Genomic DNA, 22,687 nt, shown 5'->3' on the forward strand with positions numbered 1-22,687 from the left:
AGCTCCCACAATTCCTGTCTATCTCTTTGACTGATCTCAGCCTGCTCATGCCATTCCTTTATTTCTCTTTGAGTGTTCTCAAGCTGCTTACGCAATTCCTGTATCAATCTTTGAGTAGCTTCCATGTGAGGCAATTTTTATCTGAATAGTTTTTCTTGTTTAATTGTATTTTACTTTAGATTCTCAGTCTCAGTTTTCCAATCTGTAAAATAGGGAAAAAAAACCACATATTACCAGGTGGTTTTAGAACTAAATGGCACAGAGCTTGTTATATAGGAGAAATTTGGTGAAATTGTTGATACTAAAAAGTATATTTGGCCCTAAATGAAACTACTACATTTTTTCCAATTCATATTAAGAAAAAAATGTAAAGAAATGATAGATAATGAGTATTCTGATGCCCATTTTTTTTTCTGTTTGATAGCTTTTCCCCTTATTGCTAACCCATTTCTCTGATTCTTGAGAAATCAGTGCTCCTTTTTACATTTTGCTGGTGAAGAAGTTAATTCTAAGGAAACCGGAGGACATGGTCAAGGCAACCAAAGGAGTCTTTTTTTTTTTTTAAGTAGAACGAGTATCTAAATATAATACTTTTGCATACAGAATCACTTATGAACCTGAATTATGCATTCACCTAACCTTGACAATTGACTCAGAGATTGGGTTTCCCAGGTGCCCATGGTATAGATACATGTGCTCATTCTCCCTTATTTGTTGCCTCTCAGTTTTGAATGATTTTGTTCCCCTGCTGTGCATTAAGACCTGATTGTTTCTCATATCCAAGCACTTCCACTAAGTCTGAAAAAGAGATAAGAGTTACCAATTCATGGAAAAGCAATGAAAATAGAATCTAGACTAGCTGTCAGAGTACTTGTTATCTATAGTTCCTTTATTCATTTTGCTTTCTTAATGTAAGAAGAAAATGAAGTGATTTTATTTAGCGCCAACTACTGTACATAAAAAGTATCTTTCCATTGAGGTCTTTTTTCAAGGGTCATATTAACAAGAAGCCAAATTCCTCCTTCATGCCAAGAGTTGTATATATTTTCCTGTGTATTTCTTAAAGAGACAGCTTGTGGAAAACAGGAACTTTCCAGTATTTTAACTGTGTTTTAGAGTACATCTTTTTTTTTTTTTTTGGGTCCAGTCGTGGGGCCTGAACTCTGGGCCTGGGCGCTGTCCCTCAGCTCTTCAGCTCAAGGCTAGTACTCTACCACTTGAGCCACATTGCCACTTCCGGGTTTTTTCTTTTTGCTTATGTGGTGCTGAGGAATCGAACCCAGGGCCTCAGGCGTGCAAGGCAAGCGCTCTACCACTGAGCCACCTAATTTTTTTTTTTAATTATTTATCCTTTAGACTTTTCAACCATTTTGACAAATGCTAAAGACATTATAGTACTGCCATTTTAAGTCTGATTTGGGATAGGACATCATCAGGGTCCAAGTAAATTACAGATATTCAAAGTTTAGTTGATGTCTACTAGGGATAAAGCTCAGTGATAAACCACTTACCTGTCTCAAGTGATGGCACCACCAAAAAAAAAGTTTTTAAATCACTTGAGTAGGAGAACATAGCATGCATCAAGCCTTTGCTTGTTTTTTTTTTTTAACAATAAATACTGAACTCAGGGATTCAAGCATGCTAGGCAAAGCTTCTACTAAATGAGCAGTTTCTTTTCTTTTTTTAAATTATTGAGATAAAGTCTCATTACCTTTGTTGTTCAGGCTGGCTTCTAACTGAGATTCTCCTATCTCTGCCTTCCAAATAGCTGGGATTACAGCTATTGGCACCATGATGCCCAGCTTCTAAAGAGTCTATGAGAAAAATAAGTACTTTTATTTGGATTTCCTTATCAAATTTAATAGGAATCAAATAGTAATTCCTTATGCTTGAACACTTGGGTTAAAAAAAAAAAAACTGTGACCAGATACAAGTTTCCGAAATGATAGTCACTGCAAAGTGTGAGCAGATGGGAACCGGTCTATGTCAAACACAAAGAAGCCTGTGGGAGTTTGAGAATCATATTGTGCATCTATCTACTTGTTGGCACTCACTTGATGTCTAGTGATACCTCATTAACATTTCTTCTGTGGTTCTGTTTTCTTCTTTTTTCCTTGGTACATTTTGAATTTTTAAACCTTTAAGTAGCTAAGAATTCTGAATGTGTGCAATTCTTTGATTAAGGAAATGAATGCCCAGAGGTGTATATAGTTCTTTAAAACATTTTTATACTCTTTCCTTTAATGTTGTGGTAAGAAATACTTGTTTAACATGACACTTTGAAGACATTCCAAGCTTAATTTTAAAAAGATTAAGTAAATATCAAAGGTCAGAAATTTCTTATAAACAACCTTTTTCAATTCACCACCTTATTGTTAACATAGATGAATACTCATGAATAATTTCATTTGACTTTCTAAACTTGAAGTGAGATAGTAAATGTGAATAACTTTTCAATGTTTTTACTTTTTTTTTTTTTTTTTTTTAAGGATACACCTGCCAGCACAGAGTTGTATATCTGTAATTCCAGCTACTTAGGAAGAGTATCTTGAGGCCAGCTTGGGCTACATAGTATATTCCAAGCTAGCCTAGGCTACAAAATGAGACCCTGTTAATCAATCACTGAATCAGCTAGTCATCAGTCTGCCTTTTCTTTGATCACTTTTTCAAGTACCTCATTTTCATCTGGAATTATTTTATTGGCTCAAGTTTGCAATATGGAATTTGTTACTGTGGTAATGTATAGAAATGTAGATATCTGGGCTGGGAAGGTGACTCAGTTGTAGAGTGCTTGCCTCGCATGCATGAGGCCCTGGGTTTGATTCCTCAGCACCACATAAATAGAAAAAGCTACAAGTGGCACTGTGGCTCAAATGGTAGAGCAGAGCGCTAGCCTTGAGCTGAAGAGCACAGAGAGAGAGCACCCAGGTCCAGAGTTCAAGCCCCATGACCAAAAAAAAAGAGTAGATATCTTCTGTGTGCTGTGACATAATCCAGCACACTGAGTTTAAGGTAGTAAGGTTTTCCAAAAGCAGTCATTTTATTTATTTATTTTTCCCTCTAAAGATTCAGTAGACCTAGTCTTGATAAGTTTTTATCTTGGGTATTTTCTTTTATAGATTAGATGAAATTGCAGATAATTTCTGTTTGTTTGAGCAAGATGACTAGCGAGAGCATCTTCTTAAGAAAGATGACCCTTCCATGTCTCACTTTACAACTCACTTTGGTATCTCTTTGTTATAGTCTTGACAATAACATTTATAGACAACATTTATTGACTAGCATTTTCCTTCAGCATTCTCTCTCCCTATATTATCCAATTATACTGTACTTTTCATTATATTTGAAATTAGAGGTACCTGTCTTCCCAAGGCAGTTTTATATTGAATGAACTCGTATCCTCTAAAGTGGTGGACACAGCTTCACTGAGAGAAAATAAGGAAGGACAGCTTCTATGGCAAACATTTCTGAGCTAGTTTTTTAAATGTAGATAAGGAGAGAAATGTAGATAAGGAGAGAAAAGACCCAGAATCTACTGCTAAAACTTAATGACCTTAAAGCTTAATGACAACTACAAAAATGTTATTGTAGTTTTGTGGGGCTTTACAAATTATTTTCTACCTTATAGGTAAAATATGACTCTATTCTTCTTGTTAAAACATACAAGGACAAGTAAGAAATACTCTTGTACTGCAGTTTAATACATGTACCTCCTGTATCTAACTAGGGCTACACCAGACAATTATAGAATGACTAGTGTTCAATATTCTAAGAGCAAAGACTGTGTAGTATTTCTAAATTTTCCTTATTTAACCCAGATTTCCCCAAACCAAGGAAAAGTTGAACCTCCTTCCCAAGGTTAAGGAAGAAGAACATGAGCAGAGTGGAGGTTGAAAATTGAGGTTAGAAATGAAAGTTCTTGTCCAAGGAGACAATTATAATAAGGCATTCACATGTATGCCGCAAATAACTCATTAGAACCACGAATAAATACATCTAATTCTTGTTTATAGTTATATTCATCTACATAGCTTTCTACTAGGTAACTATCATTTATGCCTACTACATTATTTCTAAATGTGGTACCCTGTTTACTAGTGAGGAAATGGAGACTCAGAGAGGTAAATAGTGCTTTCTGAGGGCATATGCTAATTAGGGATGGTCTGGGTTTGGATTCTGTTCCCACATAGGTTCTGTTCTTGTAATCAGAGTAGTTTCTTACATGAGTATAATTCTTTATATCTTTGGGTCCTGAAATAGAATAAATATTTTAAATTCTTATTCTAATGTCATTCTGATTTCCTAGGCATCATCCCTTTTGACAGAGAAGATACTAAATATCCACAGATCCTGAGTGCTGGCCACCCAGAATGGCCTCTGCTTGTTGACTTTCAACCCAGATTGAAGGGCTCAGGAATCTAATGAACAGATAGTTCAGTAGGAACTCTTTTGGACAGTTAATTTTTTTTTGTTTTTGTTTTTGTTTTTTGCAAAAGCACAACACAACATTAATCTCCACATCTTCTTAATTGATATTAATGTTATAGCATTCTGGTTTCAGGCTCTTGAGTAGTTTTTGAGGTTTGTTTGGGTCATTGAAAACTTTAAATAAATGAACTTTTGGAATATTTTTGACTGAGATTCTGCACTGTTTTTCCCTTTTTCTAGGTCTATTATTAGCAGAAGATTTTTCTGCATAGTTGGCACTCTGTACCTGTATCGGTGTATTACAATGTATGTAACTACACTCCCAGTACCCGGTATGCATTTCAACTGTTCTCCAAAGGTAAACTATTCCTCACTATCATTTCCCTTTGTTTTGTTTCTCCTTGTATCCTGGCTTCTTTCACTAAGGCGGATGGTGACAATTTATTCAGATACATTCAGATTCCTCCACCCTCCTGTGGGAACTTTGCTAAACTTTAAGGCCAAGCACCCACACCCTTCCTTAGAATTTCTAAGCCCTGCTCATGTCACCCAGCTGAGGACCTATGTGTTGTAGCTGGTGTGTTGGAAGCTGCTGAATTCTGTGTGGGGGTGTAACACTTTGGTTTCCTGCCAGACATTTTAAAATATCATCCACTCCCTTGACACACATCCAGGAGCTTTCATATGCTCTCTCCTTCTCTGAGAAGGAAAGCTTAGCTTCAGATGGTGTTTTTTCACCCTTTCTTCTTCTCTCTGTTAATCTGTATATCAGGGTAAAGTAAGAGACAAGTGTTCCTGTCCCTGACACTCCTCCACCAATTCCAATAAGAGTACTATTCTCTAGAGGGAGGTGTGACCTTATGTCTACTGCCTTCTCTAGTTGTGGAATTAATTGGGATATGATGAAATCTCAGAAGATTTAATCTTTAAAATGTTTATATACATTAAAGCTCATTAATGTAATAAGAAAATATAAAGTACAGTCCCATGTTTAAATTCATATTTGCATTATACCTGTATGATGTGATAGCGGGGCGGGGGCAGGGGCAGGAATTGGTCCTTTGTGCCTCCTTGGAGATGGCTTCTTAGAGAAAAGTATTGGAAAAGAGGGGCTGGAAAATTGCCTCTGGACTTGTAAAACGACATCTTTATCACATGAAGTCTGAATGCCTCTGGTTTATTTGTGCTCTGTGGTACCTGTTCCTTCTAAGACTTGCCATGTGTGTACAGTTACTTTCTTACTTAACTCTCTGTATGTTTGCTGTATACTGCTTCCTGAACTCTGGAGGAACTGCTCTAAAGAACAAATGTCTCCCAACATTCTACTCTACTCTATTGGCAGTTCTTCCCTGCACTCATCTTATTTGTTTATGTATTTATTATGTTGTACTGGGGCTTGAACTCAAGACCTCATGCTGCCCTTGCTTGGCTTTTTCACTCAAAGCTGGTGCTCTACCACTTGAGCCACAGCTCCATTTCTGGCTTTTTGTTAATTGGAGAGAAGAGACTCATGGATTGGTCTGCCCCAGCTGGCTTTGAACCACAATCCTCAGATCTCAGCTTCCTGAGTAGCTAGGATTACAGGCGTGAGCCACCAGTGCTGCCTGTACTTGCCCTCTTACTGTTTCATCTGTCCTTCTCAAGAAGCCAGCCTCATGTTTTTTTGGTCCTCCAAGAAAGCTTCTAGAATTTGTGTATGTCACAGTTCCCAGAGTATAAGAAATGTCTTGTTATCATTGAAAGTTGATGTGGACTCTTGCTGGGAGACTGGCTTGATGAGCAGCATGTTGTCATAGTAAGAAGATGGTTAAGAGCTTCATGTTAATGTAGTTGAACTTTTTCAGAGTGTGTGTGTGTATGTGCTACAGATGTGTAGGTAGATGCAGGTTCTGAACAAGCACATGGAGAGGATGAATCTATCATTGAGGGGGTCATGGATGTACAGCGCTTCCTCCTCATTGCTTCTTGGCCTTGTATTTTTCTGAAGACTACTACAGCTCCAGCCACTGGCAATCTGGTTAAACTTATTGTGGGTGTGAGCCATCTGTGTATCTTACTGCGATCCTGTGGCTAAGAAAACCTTGTGAGTTTTCCTGATAGAGCCAGAGACAGCAGGAAAGACCAAATACAAACATGTCTTTTACTTATTGTGTGGCTGTTAGTCCCAACTATCACCATGGAATCCCTAGAAGTCTTGTGGAAATAAAAATCTGAAAATAATCATGAGGGGTAAAATACTAGTATACCTTTGCAGAAAGTATCACGATTTACTATCAGATGCCAGTGGCTCATGCTTTTACTCTTAACTACTCACGAGAATAAGATCTAGAGAATCACAGTCCAAAACCAGTCCAGGTAGAAAAGTGCAGAAGACTTAGTTAACTAGCAAAAATACGAGATTAGAAGTATGACTGTAATGGTAGAATACCAGTTTTGAGCAAGAAAGCTGTGTGAAAGCACAGTGCTCTGAGTTCAAGTCCCATGGCTCTCTCTTTCTCTCACACACACACACGCAGATAGTTTTGTTTTCTTTGTATGTTCTCCCTGTGGTATATCTCCTGTTGTCACTGTATTTGATAGTGGTACCTTGCATCTTATATATACATTTGTCCAATTTGGGGACGGGAACGGGAATAACAAAATGCTGAAACAAGGACACAGGATGACCCATTGCAACAATGATACCCACAAGACAGTATAGTGGAAAGGAACTTTATAACTTCAGAGGGTGGGGAGGCGTGAGGGAGGTGGGAAAGGGAAGGAATAGTGGGAGAACAACAGAGGAGGGAGTAACAATTCTTGGCAAAAAATGTACTCATTAACTTAATTCATTAACTGTATTCCCTCTATACAGCATCTTTACAATAAAATGAAATTAAAAACACACAAATTTGATCCATCTCTCTCTTCTTTTTCTTTCTTTTTTCTCTTTTAAATGTGTTTTAAAAACCAATCTCAGACAATGTCGTTTTATTTTCTGAAAATAATTGGCATTTTATTGTATAGCCATGATACTATTGGTTTTCAAAAAAAATAAAACCCCAAAACAATGGCAGTTCTTTGATATTGGCAGTTATTAGTTCACAAATTATCCTGGTTGTCATAAAACACCTTTTTAAAAAGTTAGTTTGTATTCTTTAGGATCCAATATCCTTACTTTTGTTTGTTCCATTTTCAGTTATATTTTTATCATCTTTAAGTAGTTTTTCAAAGGAGTTGCCATTCAATGAAGTATTTTTTTAATTCAGTGCATCGGACTTAGTATTACCCTTTTTCACCCCTCATCCTTCACAACTGTATCCCTCCCCTAATCTTCATTTTTTTCTGTTTCTTACATCTAAATTTAGATCACTTCTTCTCTATCCTGGCACTGATGACTTGTAGATCCCTGGGCCTATAGAGCCTGCATGCCCATCTAGATTTATCTGACTGCTTCTTTGTGGTGTCAGTGAACTTGTTCCTCTCTTTTCCATATGTCCTCAGAATAGAAAGTCGTCTCTAAGACTCCATTACTCAGTTTTAACTTTTTTTTTTTCCAACAAGAACACTTATTGGGACAACAGGAAGATTTCTGAAACCAGACAAAAGAGTTGGGAAATATTTTGAAAGCTTGATAATATCCCTGGATGGTAGATTGAGTTTTAGTGTTCAGGCAAAGGCTAGAATATGGTCCTGTAGACTTGTGTCTAAAGGGTAACATGAGAGATCTTGAAGACTAGCTGTGCTTATTTTAGAAACATACCTGTGCTGAGGAAACTGATTAAAAATCACTGGGTTCAATATTCTACTTGATACTGAACCATCATCATTGCCAAATCTCCATCAACTTCTCTCTTACCCATAGTACACAGAGGAAATTTACCACCCCTCTAGACACCCAAACTTACCTAATACTGGAAGATCACTGAAGTCAGGATTAAAATAGCCTTGCTCACATTTACAAGCTATGTAGCAGGTATTTTGGGTGGCCATTTAACTTCCTAGATTTTTTGCTACTGAATTGGCAAAGCAGATCTAACTCATAAGGCATTGTAGGTGAGTAGAGACAGTATATAAGGGATCTGTCATCATCAAGTGCTGTACAGAAATAAGAAGACTTACTAGTATTGTCACGCTTCAACTTTTAGATTTTAGCCAGTGAGAGCCGACTTAACAATTTTCATTAAATACCTACTGTGTTTAGGTACCAGAGTATAAGGAATGAGCAAGGAAGATATAGTTCCAGTCTTTGTGGAAAACATGATAAAATTTGCCAGGTTCAGATTTGTACTTCATCTAATAAAGTTTTAAAATGATATAAGGGTCTCAAGTTCTATTCATGGACAGGAAGGGACCGATTTGAATACAGTTTATAATAGTCACATGGATATAATTTGGTAGCGAGTTAATGTAGAGTATGCAGAGAGAAGGGAGACATTTCAGTGACTGGGTTTTACCGTTGGGATAATTATAAGGCAGCAGGGAAAGGGAATTTAGTGATTTTTGAATTAAATACAGGGAGTGCAAGGATAGTTAGAAATGTAGGTGTAAAGTTAAGGTTAAAATGAGGCTAGAAAATAAATATTTGTGGTTTATCATCTTCTAGATTGTTAATGAAAACTCTTTAAGTATGGAAGAAAGATCCAGAAACAGGATGTAGAAAATGTAGTCTTTCTAGAACTAGATATTTCGAACTGGATATTTCCTGATTTGGGGCAACATTTAAGCCATGTCTGTTGGTAGATACTCAAAGTTCTGTCACCACTAAACTTTTAAAGGAAGTTCAGCTTTAAAAAAGGCTTTTCTGAATAGTCTAGTCATGCAGTTTTTCCACCATTACTGTAATCCTCCTATTGCCAGACTTAATCTTCCTTAATACCATTGCTTAGCTTTCACAGCTTGTAAGAATAATGTTCCAGCAAATATTCAGTACCAATTATGAAAGTCAGGCTTATTGTTTATTCATTTGATTGACAGCAGTGTCCTCACAAAATGTAACAGCTTGAGATGAATATCATGAGATGGTGGGCATAGGATAAAGAGCAGGCTCCTCAACATTGATAAGCCTCAGAGAACTGTGGTAAGGGAAGTAGGGGGTGTGTTTAGTTCCTGGATTAGGAGTTCTGGGTGGCTACCAAAAGTCAAGATTACCTTGATTAGCCCGTGTTTCCCTAACCATTTTCCCCCTCCCCCTCTCCCCACAAGGAGCATGTATTTTATCCCCCAAACAACCTCTCATTTTGTTACAACTGTTTAGGATTCAGTTTTTTTTTTTTCTTTAAGAGTAAAAGCAATTCAGAATTCTTTGATGTTGTTTTTAATGGATTTCCTTATGCTATTTTATTACATGTATATGGTTTACTTTGAACATACTCTCTCCCATAGGTAAGTATCTATGGTTTCAGTAAACTCTTAAAAATAAAAAACTTGTACCCTATTCTTCAAATACACACCCAGCCTAATTCTCATGCAAGAAAAGAAGTGCCTTACACTGTTTTGTAGTGAAAATAATGACTAAACATTAATGTGAAATGCATATTGGTGTGCTTTATGGTTTCCACAGTGACCCTGAACTTGAAAAGCATTGAAAAGAGAAAGATAACACTACACCAGGGCACTGAGCTGGCAGATGCATTAACCTGACAAGGAGTTTCCACATGAGTGAAATAGTTCCTTTCAACTTTAAAGATATGACTTTTACTTCAGCCCCAACACAACCCATATTTGCACAGGGGTCTTGTTTCACAGCACCAGTGGCTGATTGTTATCATACATGTTATCACACCAGATAGCAGAAGTACTTCACCTATTCATAAGGTTTCTTCTTGAACTTGCTGAGGATCTAGGATGCAGTAATCACCAGCCTAGTGTCCATTTTCTGGCTCAAGCCCTACTTTATATGGGAGAAGGTGCTGTTCTTTGGGATTTATAACCTGTTCTAGCTAGTAGCTAGAGGACTCACTGTGCCCCTCGCTAACACATTTTGATCATCTGTTAAGCTCCCTCCAGCCTTCACAAGATTTGACTTAAGAATGTGACTGGTTTCTCTACCCTAATACCAAGGTAGTCCTGCTGAACTTATACAGATGATAAGTTATCAGTGTCTATTTTACTCATCTGTGTTGGTACTGGGGCTTGAACTCAGGACTTCCCACTCTCCCTTGGCTTTTTCACATGCAGTTCAGTGCTTGGTTTTAGATAATTTTCTGCTTGCGTCACAGTTTCTTGTCAGTGTATTTTGGTTTTGTTTTTTGTTTCCTCCATTTTTTGCACATAATTTCCAGTAATGTTTCCATCCCACATCTCTCATTTTCTTTAAATCTTTCACTCCTGTTTATTTTTGTAACACGTTTTTTTCTCTCCCTTTCTTTCTTCCACTCTTCTCTCCCATTTTCTCCCTTTTTTAAAGTCTGTTAAAAAGTGGAAGCTCTATTCAAACAAGGTATTACTGCTTTTCCTTTCCTTCTTTCTTTCTTTCTTTCTTTCTTTCTTTCTTTCTTTCTTTCTTTTTCTTTCTTTCTTTCTTTCTTTCTTTCTTTCTTTCTTTCTCCCTCTCTCTCTCTCCCTCTCTCTCTCTCTCTCTCTCTCTCTCTCTCTCTCTCTCTCTCTCTCTCTCTCCCCTTCTTTCTCCCCCCCCTCCGTCCCCCTCTCCTTTCCTTCCCTCCCCTCTCTGACAAGTTGCTAGGGAACCTTCATCTTCCATGAGATGTCACCTCCTCTGAGTAATTGAATCATGTAACAGTGTGACTACTTTTTCTCACATCAGAAAAACTAGAAACAAGCTTAAGCAAATCTGAACTTAATATAGACAGAATGTCAGATTTTATAATATGCTAAACCTAATAGCCATCTTTTTGTGATTTATGAACATGTTCCTGAAGCTGGATCTGTTTTTCTGTTTTTAAATCTTGGACACCTTTAAGTTCATAAAATGGAATGTAATACAAAATGAGAAATAAAATGCAACTCACCAGAGAGTCTTTCATTCTTTCTTGCTGTTGACAATGAACAGAAGATTCAGGAAGCATGGCTGGGAGAGAAGGCAAATGAGGTAGTCAGAAAAGTCCGTGAGACTCTTATCTCCAATAAACCACTAGAAAATCGGAAGTGGCTCTATGACTCAAGCAGTAGAGCACTGGCCTTGAGCTGAAGAGCGAGGGACAGTGCCCAAGCTGAGAGTTCAAGCCCCATGACCGACCAAAAAAAAAATGTAATAACAAACCAACCTCAGCTTACTGTGAGTTTACTTGATGAGCTTTCTAAGTTTTTGACTCTTTAGTCATTACCCTTAGCTGAAAACATAAATACCTTGGTCATTCATACAAAAGTATATCCTTTATATCTTTATGCTATATAAGCTTTGTTCTATTGTTAAAAATTATTTATTTTACTCTTGAAACTTTTGTTGTTAAAAATGAAGGCAAAAACGCATGTATTCATCTAGGCCTACTCACACTGTCCACCTTCATAACTGATCTTACTGGACAGTCTTCAGATAAGTAACACATGTGTGTGGAGGATTACTTGAAATAGCATCTCTGATCCCTTACACTCACTTTCAGCCTTTCATTCATTATACCCAAGCCAGTGGCTTGTGCAGCTTCATTTGATGGGCTTTATTTGCCTAGTCCACCTTCCTTCCAATGAGGAAGCTAAGTGCAGTGAGCACTCCTGCTGCAGTCGGAAATGGCAAGTGCCCTAGGCCAGCTCTGGACTAAATGAGAGGAATGGACTACCACTAATAAACATGTTGCTTCAAAGACATCCTGGGAATGTGGCTTAGTAGTAGAGTGCTTGCCTAGCATGCATGAAGCCCTCTATTCGATTCCTCAGTACCACATAAACAGAAAAGGCTAGAAGAAGTGCTATGGCTCAAGTGGTAGAGTGCTAGCCTTGAGCAAAAGAAGCTCAGGGACAGTGCCCAGGCCCTGAGTTCAGGCCTCAGGACTGGCACAAAAAAAAAAAAATTCATTGGAGCTGGGTGCTGGTGGCTCATACCTATAATCCTAACTACTCAGGAGGCTGAGATATGAGGATGGTGTTTCAAAGCCAGCCCAGGCAGGAAAGTCCATGAGACTCTTATCTCCTGTTAACTACCAGAAAACTGGAAGTGGCAATATGGCTCAAGTGGTAGAGCACTTGCCTTGAGCTGAAGAGCTGAGGGACAGCGCCCAGACCTAGAATTCAAGCCCCACAACTGACAGAAAAAAAAAAGTCCTTGGAGAAGCCTGCTTTTTAATAACTAAAGAGTCACTGGGTATCTCTGTGTACTTGATGTGGCTCATCAGAAGCCCTGGCCTTTTCCTCCAGCTCTCAGTTTTTAGGTTTTGGTTTGGGAAAGTGATTTGATCAGTTCACTTTGCCTCTTAGCAATTCATTCAATATGAAGACAGTTGTTTCACTATTTTTCTTTTTTATTGAAGAAAATAAATATGATTTTAAGGACTATACTTCACATACTAGGAAAAATACAAGGTTTTCCTTGTCTTCTCTGTGGTCTCCCCATATCCCTGCTTTCAGCCATCAATATTCAGAAATCTAGTCCTGGGGAGACCCCAGCTCCAGTTCAGTGGGCCAATAAGCACACTCCATCCTCTCTTCCCCCTGGATGCACTCAGAATACCCTGGGCAGAATAAAGGGAGCAACATAAAGGCAGATGGTAGCAGGCAGACTGGGGAAGGAAACTGGAATGCTAAGGATGAAAGATGTAGTCTTAATTTTCCCATTTTGCCTTTGTTTTGTTTTTCACTCATTCCTGCCCAAACTCCAGAGGAACACAAATCCCATGGCTACACTGGCTGCAAAGACAGCATCTCCTTTTTCCAAGGAGACAAACCAGGAGAATTCTCCCCTCCCACACACTTTTTTTTTTACTACTCTGGGGACATTTAGAATTGTAGACTTTTCCTGTGTATAGCCTTTTTTTTATTGTAAAGGTGATGTACAGAGGGGTTACAGTTATGTAAGTCAGGTAATGAGTACATTTCTTTTTGAACAGTGTCACACCCTCTCTCATTTTCTCCTAGTTTTTTCCCCTCTGACCCTTCCTCCTTCTCAAGTTGTATAGCTTATTTCCAACATAGCTTCTAGTGAGTATCACTGCTGAATTAGCTCACCCTTTTCCCCACCATTTCTGTGCCTCTCTTTCCCTCCCCAAATCAGGTAAATTTACATACAAGACAAATTGTACAGAATCAAATATGGCGACAAAAGGGAAAAACAGCAGAAAAATGAAGAAAGTAAAATAACTCCACTTGTTGGAGTTCATTTTGATAAGCATTTGATGTGATCTTATGTACATAGCTATTGGGCCCTTGTGATCCTTTCCTAAGGATATCCTCCCTTGGTCTCACTGTATGAATGTTTACAGTCCTGTTTAATGGTGTCCAAGTGTAATTTTTTGTCTTTTACTATCCATTGGCTTGCAGATTTATAGGCACAATCTAATTATTACAAATGAGAGAACTCATCCAACCCATGTTTCTTTGGGTCTGGCTTACCTGGCTTAATATATTTTCCCCCAAGTCTTTCCATTTCCTTACAAATGGGGCAATGTCATTCTTCGTGATGGAAGCCTAGAATCCCATTGTGTAAATAAATCTGTGTATAGGCTTTTGAAACAAAATTTTGTCAAATATTTTTTGTTTTTCTTTTTAATAGAGGAAAATGTTTATAATCTAAACTTCCTATATAGCATTGTAAGCTTATTTTTTAATGATTTATTGGACATTTACAAAATAGTTATTCAACAGTATAAGGTTATGGTACTTAAATTGCTAGAAAAACCATGATGGTGTTCCCCCCTCCCAGCCTGAAGATTTTGCCAGTGGTTTTAAGTACATCCTATCCACATGGTAGATGAGGAAAAGGAGGCCTTTAGGATGGTTCACAGAGCTAATCATTGGCAGAGCCATGATTTTAACCCTAGATGTCTCCTGCCGGGTCCACTGTTCCCAGCCACTCCTTTCACCTTGTCCTCACGTTGAAGGCCACTGTATTTCTTGTCATTGATGCTTTCTTTTTATTTTTAAGCTTTGCTAGCTTGACCTGGGGAAACACGAGTTCCTGTTATGTTACTTTTATGTACATTTGTTTAATGGAGCTTTTGCCTCTATTTTGTCATGCACATCCCATGAGACTTGATACATTTGTTTCCTGAGTTTGTCTAATTTTACTCGATTTTCTGTGTCCTATGTACGTGACAAAGATGTCACATTGTCTCTGCTGCAGTTGTTTTATAATTTGTTTTGCACTTTGCTCTTTAAACATAATTTAGATTTGTTGGGTAGCTGTAAACAACTGTTCTCTTTTTTGATTAGCCAGTGAGATGGAAGAGACTTTCCCCTAGCAAACACTGGCAAGCATGGGAAGGTATTCCTAAAAGAAAGCTCAGGGGTTGAAGACACCTGTAAGGAATGCTGCGCTGTATTTGTGCTGTTTTCCTCAGTGCCATGTGTATTTCATAGTTTCTCTCTTGCACTCAATACAGTTTTCTCCAATTCCCCAAAGAGATGAAAATTATGGGGTGTTGTTACCTTGGGGATATAATTTACAGTTTTCAAAACACAAGAGCATTCAGAAGGATAATTTGATTTGTTTGTTTGAGGTCTTGAGATTGAACCCAGGTCCTCAGGTATGCCAGGCAAGTGCTGTATTACTAGGCTATACCTCCATACCCCTAGAAGGATAACCTGAAAAAATATATATAATCTGAAAGCTACCCAAAGGATTTTTGGTCATAATTTTCTACTATGTATTATCCATTATGATGACAGAACTAGATCAAGATTTTAATTTGAAACTTTAGAAAAAAATTATCATGTATCTGTAGACACACAATTAAAAAAATAAAACAGACCTTTCAAACTTGTGATTGAGAATTAATGGTCTCCTGACCTGACCTTATTGTCATTCCTATTGTAGTTTTCTACTTCCTTCTACACAATAGAACCTTGTGGTGTTTGCCACCCTATTGCTATATTGTCAACTCCTTTTATGGATCTTATAGTTTACTACTTTGTAAGTGACATGGATATATTGCTTATTGTTACCCTGTAAATTTTATTGTGGGCTTTTTCTGTTGTTGACTTTCTGCTGCAGGAAGTAAGGATTTATTAATGTCCTGAGTCTTTTATCCTGTTCCTAGCTTTTATTGTTGCTTTATTTTGTTTTTTTGAGACAAAATCTTACTATGTAACCCAGGCTGACTTCAAACTTGAGATCTTCCCACTTCAGTCTCTACGGCTTCAACTTCTTATCTGTCTTTCCTTTATAGTTCTCTGTCCTCTATTTAGGTCAATATTCAGGGCCTACATTAGTACAGTTCTGTAAATGCTATTCACAGCAAAACCATGTCATTTCCTATAATTATTTATTCTTTTCTCTGCAATATTTTGTTTCCTGTAGAGTTGGTAATTGCCTTGCTTCTTTTCTTTAGAGGTTTTCTATGTCTCTACTCAGCCTCAAGCTGTGGTTGTCGGTTCAGATAGAAGCATTGAGTATTTCTTTTGTCTCATTCCTTGAAGCAGTTTTTCCAGAGTGGTTGGGCTCCTACTTTGTAGCTCATATAGATAACCTCTGCAAAGCTCTTCAGCTCTCCCTTTATTAGCAACACAAAGACAACTTTATTCCTTTCTCTGTTTACTCACTTGCTTTCTAGAACATACCTTCTAATTCAGTTTATCTTGTAGTTTATATTTAGGTATAATATGGCGGGAGTGGAATTCTAAGTTGGAGATGATATTTTTTTCAGATTTGCTTTCGATAAACCTGATTCTAATGATATATGATAGAAAGCTCCTTTCTCCTATTGTACTGGGTATCTAGGGATCCCTTTAAACTGAGAAGTTCATATTCTCTGGATGTATTTTGCAGCCTGATGTCCTTAACTAGAAATCATGATTTTCTTTTTGTAATGTGTTTTTATGTAACAGGTGTAATGTGTTTTCTTAAAGCTGTAACAGTAGCAGTTAGAGTTTGAAAAAGGATGCTGGTGATTAAATTAGTCAACTAGAATTTAACAGGGTTCTAAGAAGCATAAAGAACAATCACACATTTTATTTGACAGAGCAAATAGAAGTTAAATTGAAGGAGGTTTTAAGCCATGTATCAGCTCAAACTTACATCGCAGGCAGATAGATTGATTTATACACTTTCTTCTGCTCTTGTTAAGAGGAACATCATGTGGCACTCGCCTAATTTCAGGAGTCTTGAGGCACCTCCTACTGAGTGCCTTTCCTGCCTATGAATACCCCATTCTCCAGCCTCCTTAGTGAAGGTAATACAACAGCAAAAACAATGGCAAAACGCATGTCTAATTTTTCATAAGAGATTTAAACTTTCTTTTTCCAAATTGGCAGTTATTATTAAGTCAGTCTTCCTCTATTAGTATCACTTTTAATTTTTTTAATGGGATTAGGACTGGTGGCTCCTTAGTGGTAGAGCACCTAGCTCGCTTTTGCGAGGACAGGGTTGAATCTCTTAAGTGTGCAAAAGAAAACTTGAGCAAACATCTGCTGATGTTTACTATTAAAATGTTCTAACATCTAAGGATAGCACCACAGTTAAATGACTCAGCCCTAGGGCCACATTTTTTCCAGGAGCTGACAGTGGAATGTTACATTGAGTGGGGAAAATTTTCATGGGTGGGGATTTTGTGTGTTAACAAAACCTTATTCTGGATAAAATAGTAATAAATAATAATCACAAATAGCAAACATTCATTTAGGCTAATAATAAGCCTTGTTTTCTTCTTTCCCACCAGCTTTTTGGGGACTGGGAAGCCCAAGTGCGGAGAATAATGAAACTCATTGCTGGAGGAGGCTTATCTATCACTGGCTCTCACAACATGTGCGGGGACTATCTGTACAGTGGCCACACGGTCATGCTGACACTCACCTACTTATTTATCAAAGAGTGTAAGTCGAACTCAGCCTTCATTTTCTCACCTGCTGTTTCCCATGGTTTACAGAAACCTCCAGTGGCTACTGGAGGCCTCATCTCATCACAATGCCTGGGAAATGGGCTGGCACCTGGGGAAGGGACCTAACAGTGCTTATGTCCAACACTATTAGGTTACGTCATGGTGTGGAGGGATACAACAATGCTGCTTACAGACTATGTGGAGGGTATCTTGTGCTTGGATACTGTCTGTAGTGCTGGATGAAAGCAGTTTCTAGGGCATGTTAGGAACCAGTGATAGACCTGCAAAGGAACAGAAATCCAGCCTCAAGCCTGGCTAGAAGGTAGAAGATGATCATATACTGGCTCAGCAGCACTTTTTTAAAGCACTTGACAGAGTGCTCGCCGAGGGCATGGTGATGGCTCAGGTGATGTCTCTGCTGTCACATAAGCCAGGGGCTCAGGGTGAAGCAGACACTAAATGGGAAATTTACTTTAAGGAACACATTTAAAATACTTTATGTGAAACAAAATACTATAGATATTCCTCTGTACTGCTTGGAGATGATGGATGGATGGATGGATGGATGAATAGATAGATAGATAGATAGATAAATAGATAGATCTACTAGCATTTTTGCTAAATTGGCTTCACATACCCTCTTAAAAAGAAAATAAGGACTGGGAATGTGGCTTAGTGGTACAGTGCTTGCCTAGCAGGCATGAAGCTTTTTAGGTTCGATTGCTCAGTACCACATAGAAAAAACCAGAAATGGTGCTGTGGCTCAAGTGGTAGAATGCTAACCTTGAGCAAATGAAGCTCAGGGGCAGTGGCCAGGCCCTGAGTGCAAGCCATAGGACTGGCAAAAAAAAATTATTAATATGTGACTAAAATCTTTCCACCCTTCCTCTTTGCCACTTTTCTGTATCATTTCCATTATGTTTTTGCACTTAAGAATTATCGTTTTTGAGGTGGGAGATTTGGCTCACTAATTTCATTGCTAATGGTATTTCAGTACTATACCTGAACCAGTATTTCTCTACTTATATAAAATTCAGTTATCCTTAATATTTTCCTGCTAAGAGCAGGCAAGTGAGCATTATCAAAGCAGTTCCTATGAATAGTATAACACTTGACCACTGTGGTTTATCAGAAGCAGGATGGTTTGCAGTTTGGAGGTATATGGGGAGCACTGTGGCACTATCTAGATGGTTATCTGGTTGGCATTCAGACTGAGGAAAATAATGAGAAATGAGAATGGATAGAGTAAATAGAAAGCAGAACACAGAGGGTAGAGGGTTCAATAGAGCTTCTATCTGATGGAGATGGGCTGTCTCTCCAGGGACTGGAACCAGGATGTCAAGTGTTCATGTGACTGGACCTTCATTAAGGGAGAAAGCACTTTACAACAGTTTGCATGAATGAACCAGTGAAGGACAAGACTGGAGACCAAGAAAGTTAGGTGATTGGCTGCTGCTATAATCAAAGCAAGAGACAGTGGAGTTTAAACTATCATGATGGCACCATGGTGGAGGAAAAGGCAGAGACTCCTGAGAAACATTAATGAAGAATCAACAGATAATACAAAACAAGAGGGATTATGGGGTAGAAGAGAGAAGTGGTGGACTGGGGAAAGCCTAACTTTGGTTTTGAACACTAAGGCATGGAAAAGATGTACCAGAGGACACTAAAAGAAGGGAGACTGGGTATTGTTACTATTTTTTTAGTGCATTATCAAATATGGTGAATTCTAGCATGATCTAGTCCTTGAACCAAATGTAACTGGGTTTAAAAAAAAATAAGACTAAGCTCCAGTGGTTCACGCCCATAATCCTACCTATTCAGGAGGCTGAGATCTGAGGATTGCAGTTCAAAGCCAGCCCCAGTAGGAAAGTCTGTGAAACTCTTGTCTCCAATAAACCACCAGAAAAGCAGAAGTGGTGCTGTGGCTCAAGTGGTAGAGTGCTTGTCTTGAGCTGAAGAGATGAGGGACAGCACCCAGGCCCAGAGTTCAAGCTCTACAACCCACCAAAAAAAAAAAAAAAAAGCCTGAGGTCATTTGCCAGCAGCCCTGAGGAAGAGCTTACTAACCTCTTCTGGTCGATACCTGGAATCTTTTAGTGATATCAAGGCTTTTTCTTCTTGACAATAAGGCACTGTGACATGTTGGGAAATGCAGAAGCTGTGGGTCACAAAAATGCTACTTTTGAACCCTCATGCTATCATTTCTTAACTCTATAACCCTGGGAAAAAATTTTAACCTCTCTATATCTTTGTTTCCTCAAATTTATGATGATCTCTTACTTCAGGAATGGGAAAAATATTATGAAAATTAAAATACATGGTATATACAGATACTGAGTTACACAGAAAAAGAATGGTAACTGCTATTGTAATGGTAAGATATAAGAATAAAATGATGGAATACATCATGACTCTAAGTGCTCTGTTTAAAATTGCAAAACTGCCCTTCACTCCCTCTCCTTACGATCCCTCTTATCCTGCTCACTTTCATTTCTCATAGCCTTCAACACCTTCAAGTACAGCATACAACTTACTGGTTATTTCCCTTCCTTTCTAAGAAGGAATCTCCCCATTAGAGGATGGCCCTTTTTAGACTTTATGCATTGACCCAAGTACCAAGAACAATACCTGTCCTTGGTATATGGTGAATTTGTGTTGAATGTTTGACTGATTCTTGGACCTCTTGAGAATTCAGTCAAAGCTGAAACCTTCTCAGCTAATGTGGGGAGGGTAAATCCAATCAAACTCTTTGCCTGAAAGTCCAGATCCTCTGTGAACTCCTACCCACTGAGAATGCAAGGTAGAAAGAAAGGCCCTTACTAATAGAGAATCCCCTTGGGTGACTCCCCAGATGAAGTACAGACTAGTATTTATGTGATACTGCCCTATCTTTGGGGCAACATTTGGAGCAGAATTTCCAGGTGTTCAATTTCCCTTTTATTTGTGTTTGAGAAATAGAAGTTAAAGGTTTTCAAATGATCATACAGTTACAGAACATAATGTAATTCAGATACTTAAATATCAGTTGTCATTTCATGGTCCATATATAAAGGTCTCTGATTTTGAATAGAGTATTAACCCCAAATGAGCAATAGGTAATTTATTTTTTTATTTTTATTTATTTTTTGTCATGGGGCTTGAACTCTGGGCCTGGGCACTGTCCCTGACCTCTTCAGCACATGGCTAGCACTCTTCCACAGTGCCAGTTTTCTGGTGGTTAATTGGAGATAAGAGCATCTTGGTCTTTCCTGCCTAGACTGGCTTTGAACTGCAATCTTCAAATCTCAGCCTCCTAAGTAGCTAGGATTATAGATGTGAGCCACCTATCCCTGGCTTGAAATTTAAATGATAATGGAAGGTTTTTTATAAATGGAGCATAATGTATTAAATTGTCCTTATTGGATTAGATTCGTCTTTCAAAGTGCATTTATGATTATGAGAATCAAATCATAGCCAAATACAGTTAGTGTTAATAGTAAAATCACTTAAAATAATTCTCCATTACAGTGCAGTGGCTCACACCTATAACCCAGTTACTTATGAAGCTGAGATCTGAGAATCGTGGTTCAAAGCCAGCCCAGGCAGGAAAGTCTGTGAGACTCTTATCTCCAATTAACCACCAGAAAACTGGAAGTGGAGCTGTGGCTCAAAGTGATAGAGAGCTCAGGAACAATGCTCAAGCTCTGAGTTCAAGCCCCATGACCTGATAAAAAAAGAAAAAAGAAAAATTATCTCCATTCTAACCTCAGTTACAAATTAAGCAACCTCCCTTAGGAGATTGGGTTCAGAAGTTCTGCAGCAGATGTACAAGGTGGCCTTCGTGTTGTTTTAACAATGGGACTATGGAAGATTTCTCTGCCTTTCAGATTCCCCTCGACGACTCTGGTGGTACCACTGGATTTGCTGGCTTCTTAGCGTCATTGGGATCTTCTGTATTCTCTTAGCGCATGACCACTACACTGTGGATGTGGTGGTGGCGTATTACATCACCACAAGACTCTTCTGGTGGTATCACACAATGGCCAATCAGCAAGTGAGTTTCTCCCATTTGATTTTAATTTCTGTGGTCCCTAGCTTGGTATTTCTGGGTTGGACAGGGATAAGAGGCAGAGAAGACAAAAGATTTCTTCTTTAAGGGCAGTCAGCTAAGATTGTGTTGCCTTGAAACACTGATTCTCTTACTATCAAGCTGAGAAATTCTTGATATTGTATGACACAAGAGAGTGGTCCCTTTGAAAACAAGCACATGTTCTCATTCATGAAAAATATTTTCTAAGCCTGGGCCCACCCATTGCTTAGCCCTTCCCCAGCTTAATATTTAACATTCTATAGTCTTTGCATTTTTGGCATAGGAGAGTGAATAAAAGGCTACCTGAGCTACTTATTGATAGAGATGAATGAGTCTCAAGTTCTCGTTATATAGGAATCATGGTGATTTAGTACAGGATGGTGATCTGAGGGTAAAGCTGGGATATATGAGTGGATATAGGTCTGAGATCTATTGTGAATTTAACATGGAAACTATTTGCACTTAAAATGAACAAAGGTATATGTTTCTCTGTTACTTCAGGTGCTAAAGGAAGCCTCCCAGATGAACCTCCTGGCCAGGGTGTGGTGGTACAGGCCATTTCAGTACTTTGAAAAGAATGTCCAAGGAATTGTACCTCGCTCTTACCATTGGCCCTTCCCCTGGCCAGTAGTCCACCTCAGTAGGCAAGTTAAATATAGCCGGCTGGTGAACGACACATAACAGCTCTACAAGTGGGGGAAGGAGGAACTGTGTGAAGTGCTAAGAACTCCATGAGAGAAGATGCCATAAAATAAACACCTCCCTTTTCCTGTTATCTTTCAACAGTTAACTTGACTTAACCTATTGAGTTACCTGGTCAGCACTGTGATCTTTTTTTTCTCTCCAAAGGACCTGCGTTGGACAACAATAAAGAAAACCTAACCTATCATGCACTGTACACATTTCCTGTTCATAAGTTTGGGATTTACATAAACTCACAGCCACCATGTTCCTTTGTATATGATATAGCAGCATAAATGTAAGCTTTTTATATCATACGTTCTGGTCTTTCCAGTCATACCTGGAAATAAAGCGTATTATTTTCTTGGGAAAACATACTTTTCGTATCTCTTGCCCCAAAGATTGGGCTGTAAGCCATTTTCTAGCAGATGTCTCTATGAAGGTTTCTAAGTACCTGAATGGGGTTTGATTCTGAAATCTTTCTACCTGTTGCACCGATACTGAAATAAAAATGACAGACAGAGAGAGGTTTAGTTACTTTGGGTTTTGTAAAATCAGCAGAGACAGTGTGTCAATAAGTGCAAAAAAAAAGATTCTGTTATAA

General features: G+C 38.4%; 1 protein-coding gene across 4 annotated transcripts in view; it reads left to right on the top strand.

Moving 5' to 3' along the window:
- The window catches only part of Sgms1 (sphingomyelin synthase 1), a 250,449-nt gene extending 227,993 nt beyond the window's left edge, over window positions 1-22,456 (top strand). For all 4 annotated transcript variants that reach the window (XM_042689212.1, XM_042689214.1, XM_042689211.1 and 1 more), the window contains 4 exons: window positions 4,669-4,786; window positions 17,172-17,325; window positions 21,200-21,366; window positions 21,904-22,456. In XM_042689212.1, coding sequence (XP_042545146.1) covers window positions 4,669-4,786; window positions 17,172-17,325; window positions 21,200-21,366; window positions 21,904-22,083 — 619 coding nt within the window. In that variant the 3' untranslated portion in view covers window positions 22,084-22,456. The remainder of the gene's footprint in view (window positions 1-4,668; window positions 4,787-17,171; window positions 17,326-21,199; window positions 21,367-21,903) is intronic.
- The last annotated feature ends 231 nt before the right edge of the window (window positions 22,457-22,687 follow it).

This window comes from Dipodomys spectabilis, unplaced genomic scaffold (assembly GCF_019054845.1).
Source record: "Dipodomys spectabilis isolate Male_0828 unplaced genomic scaffold, ASM1905484v1 ptg000125l, whole genome shotgun sequence".
NCBI classification, from domain to species: domain Eukaryota; kingdom Metazoa; phylum Chordata; class Mammalia; order Rodentia; family Heteromyidae; genus Dipodomys; species Dipodomys spectabilis.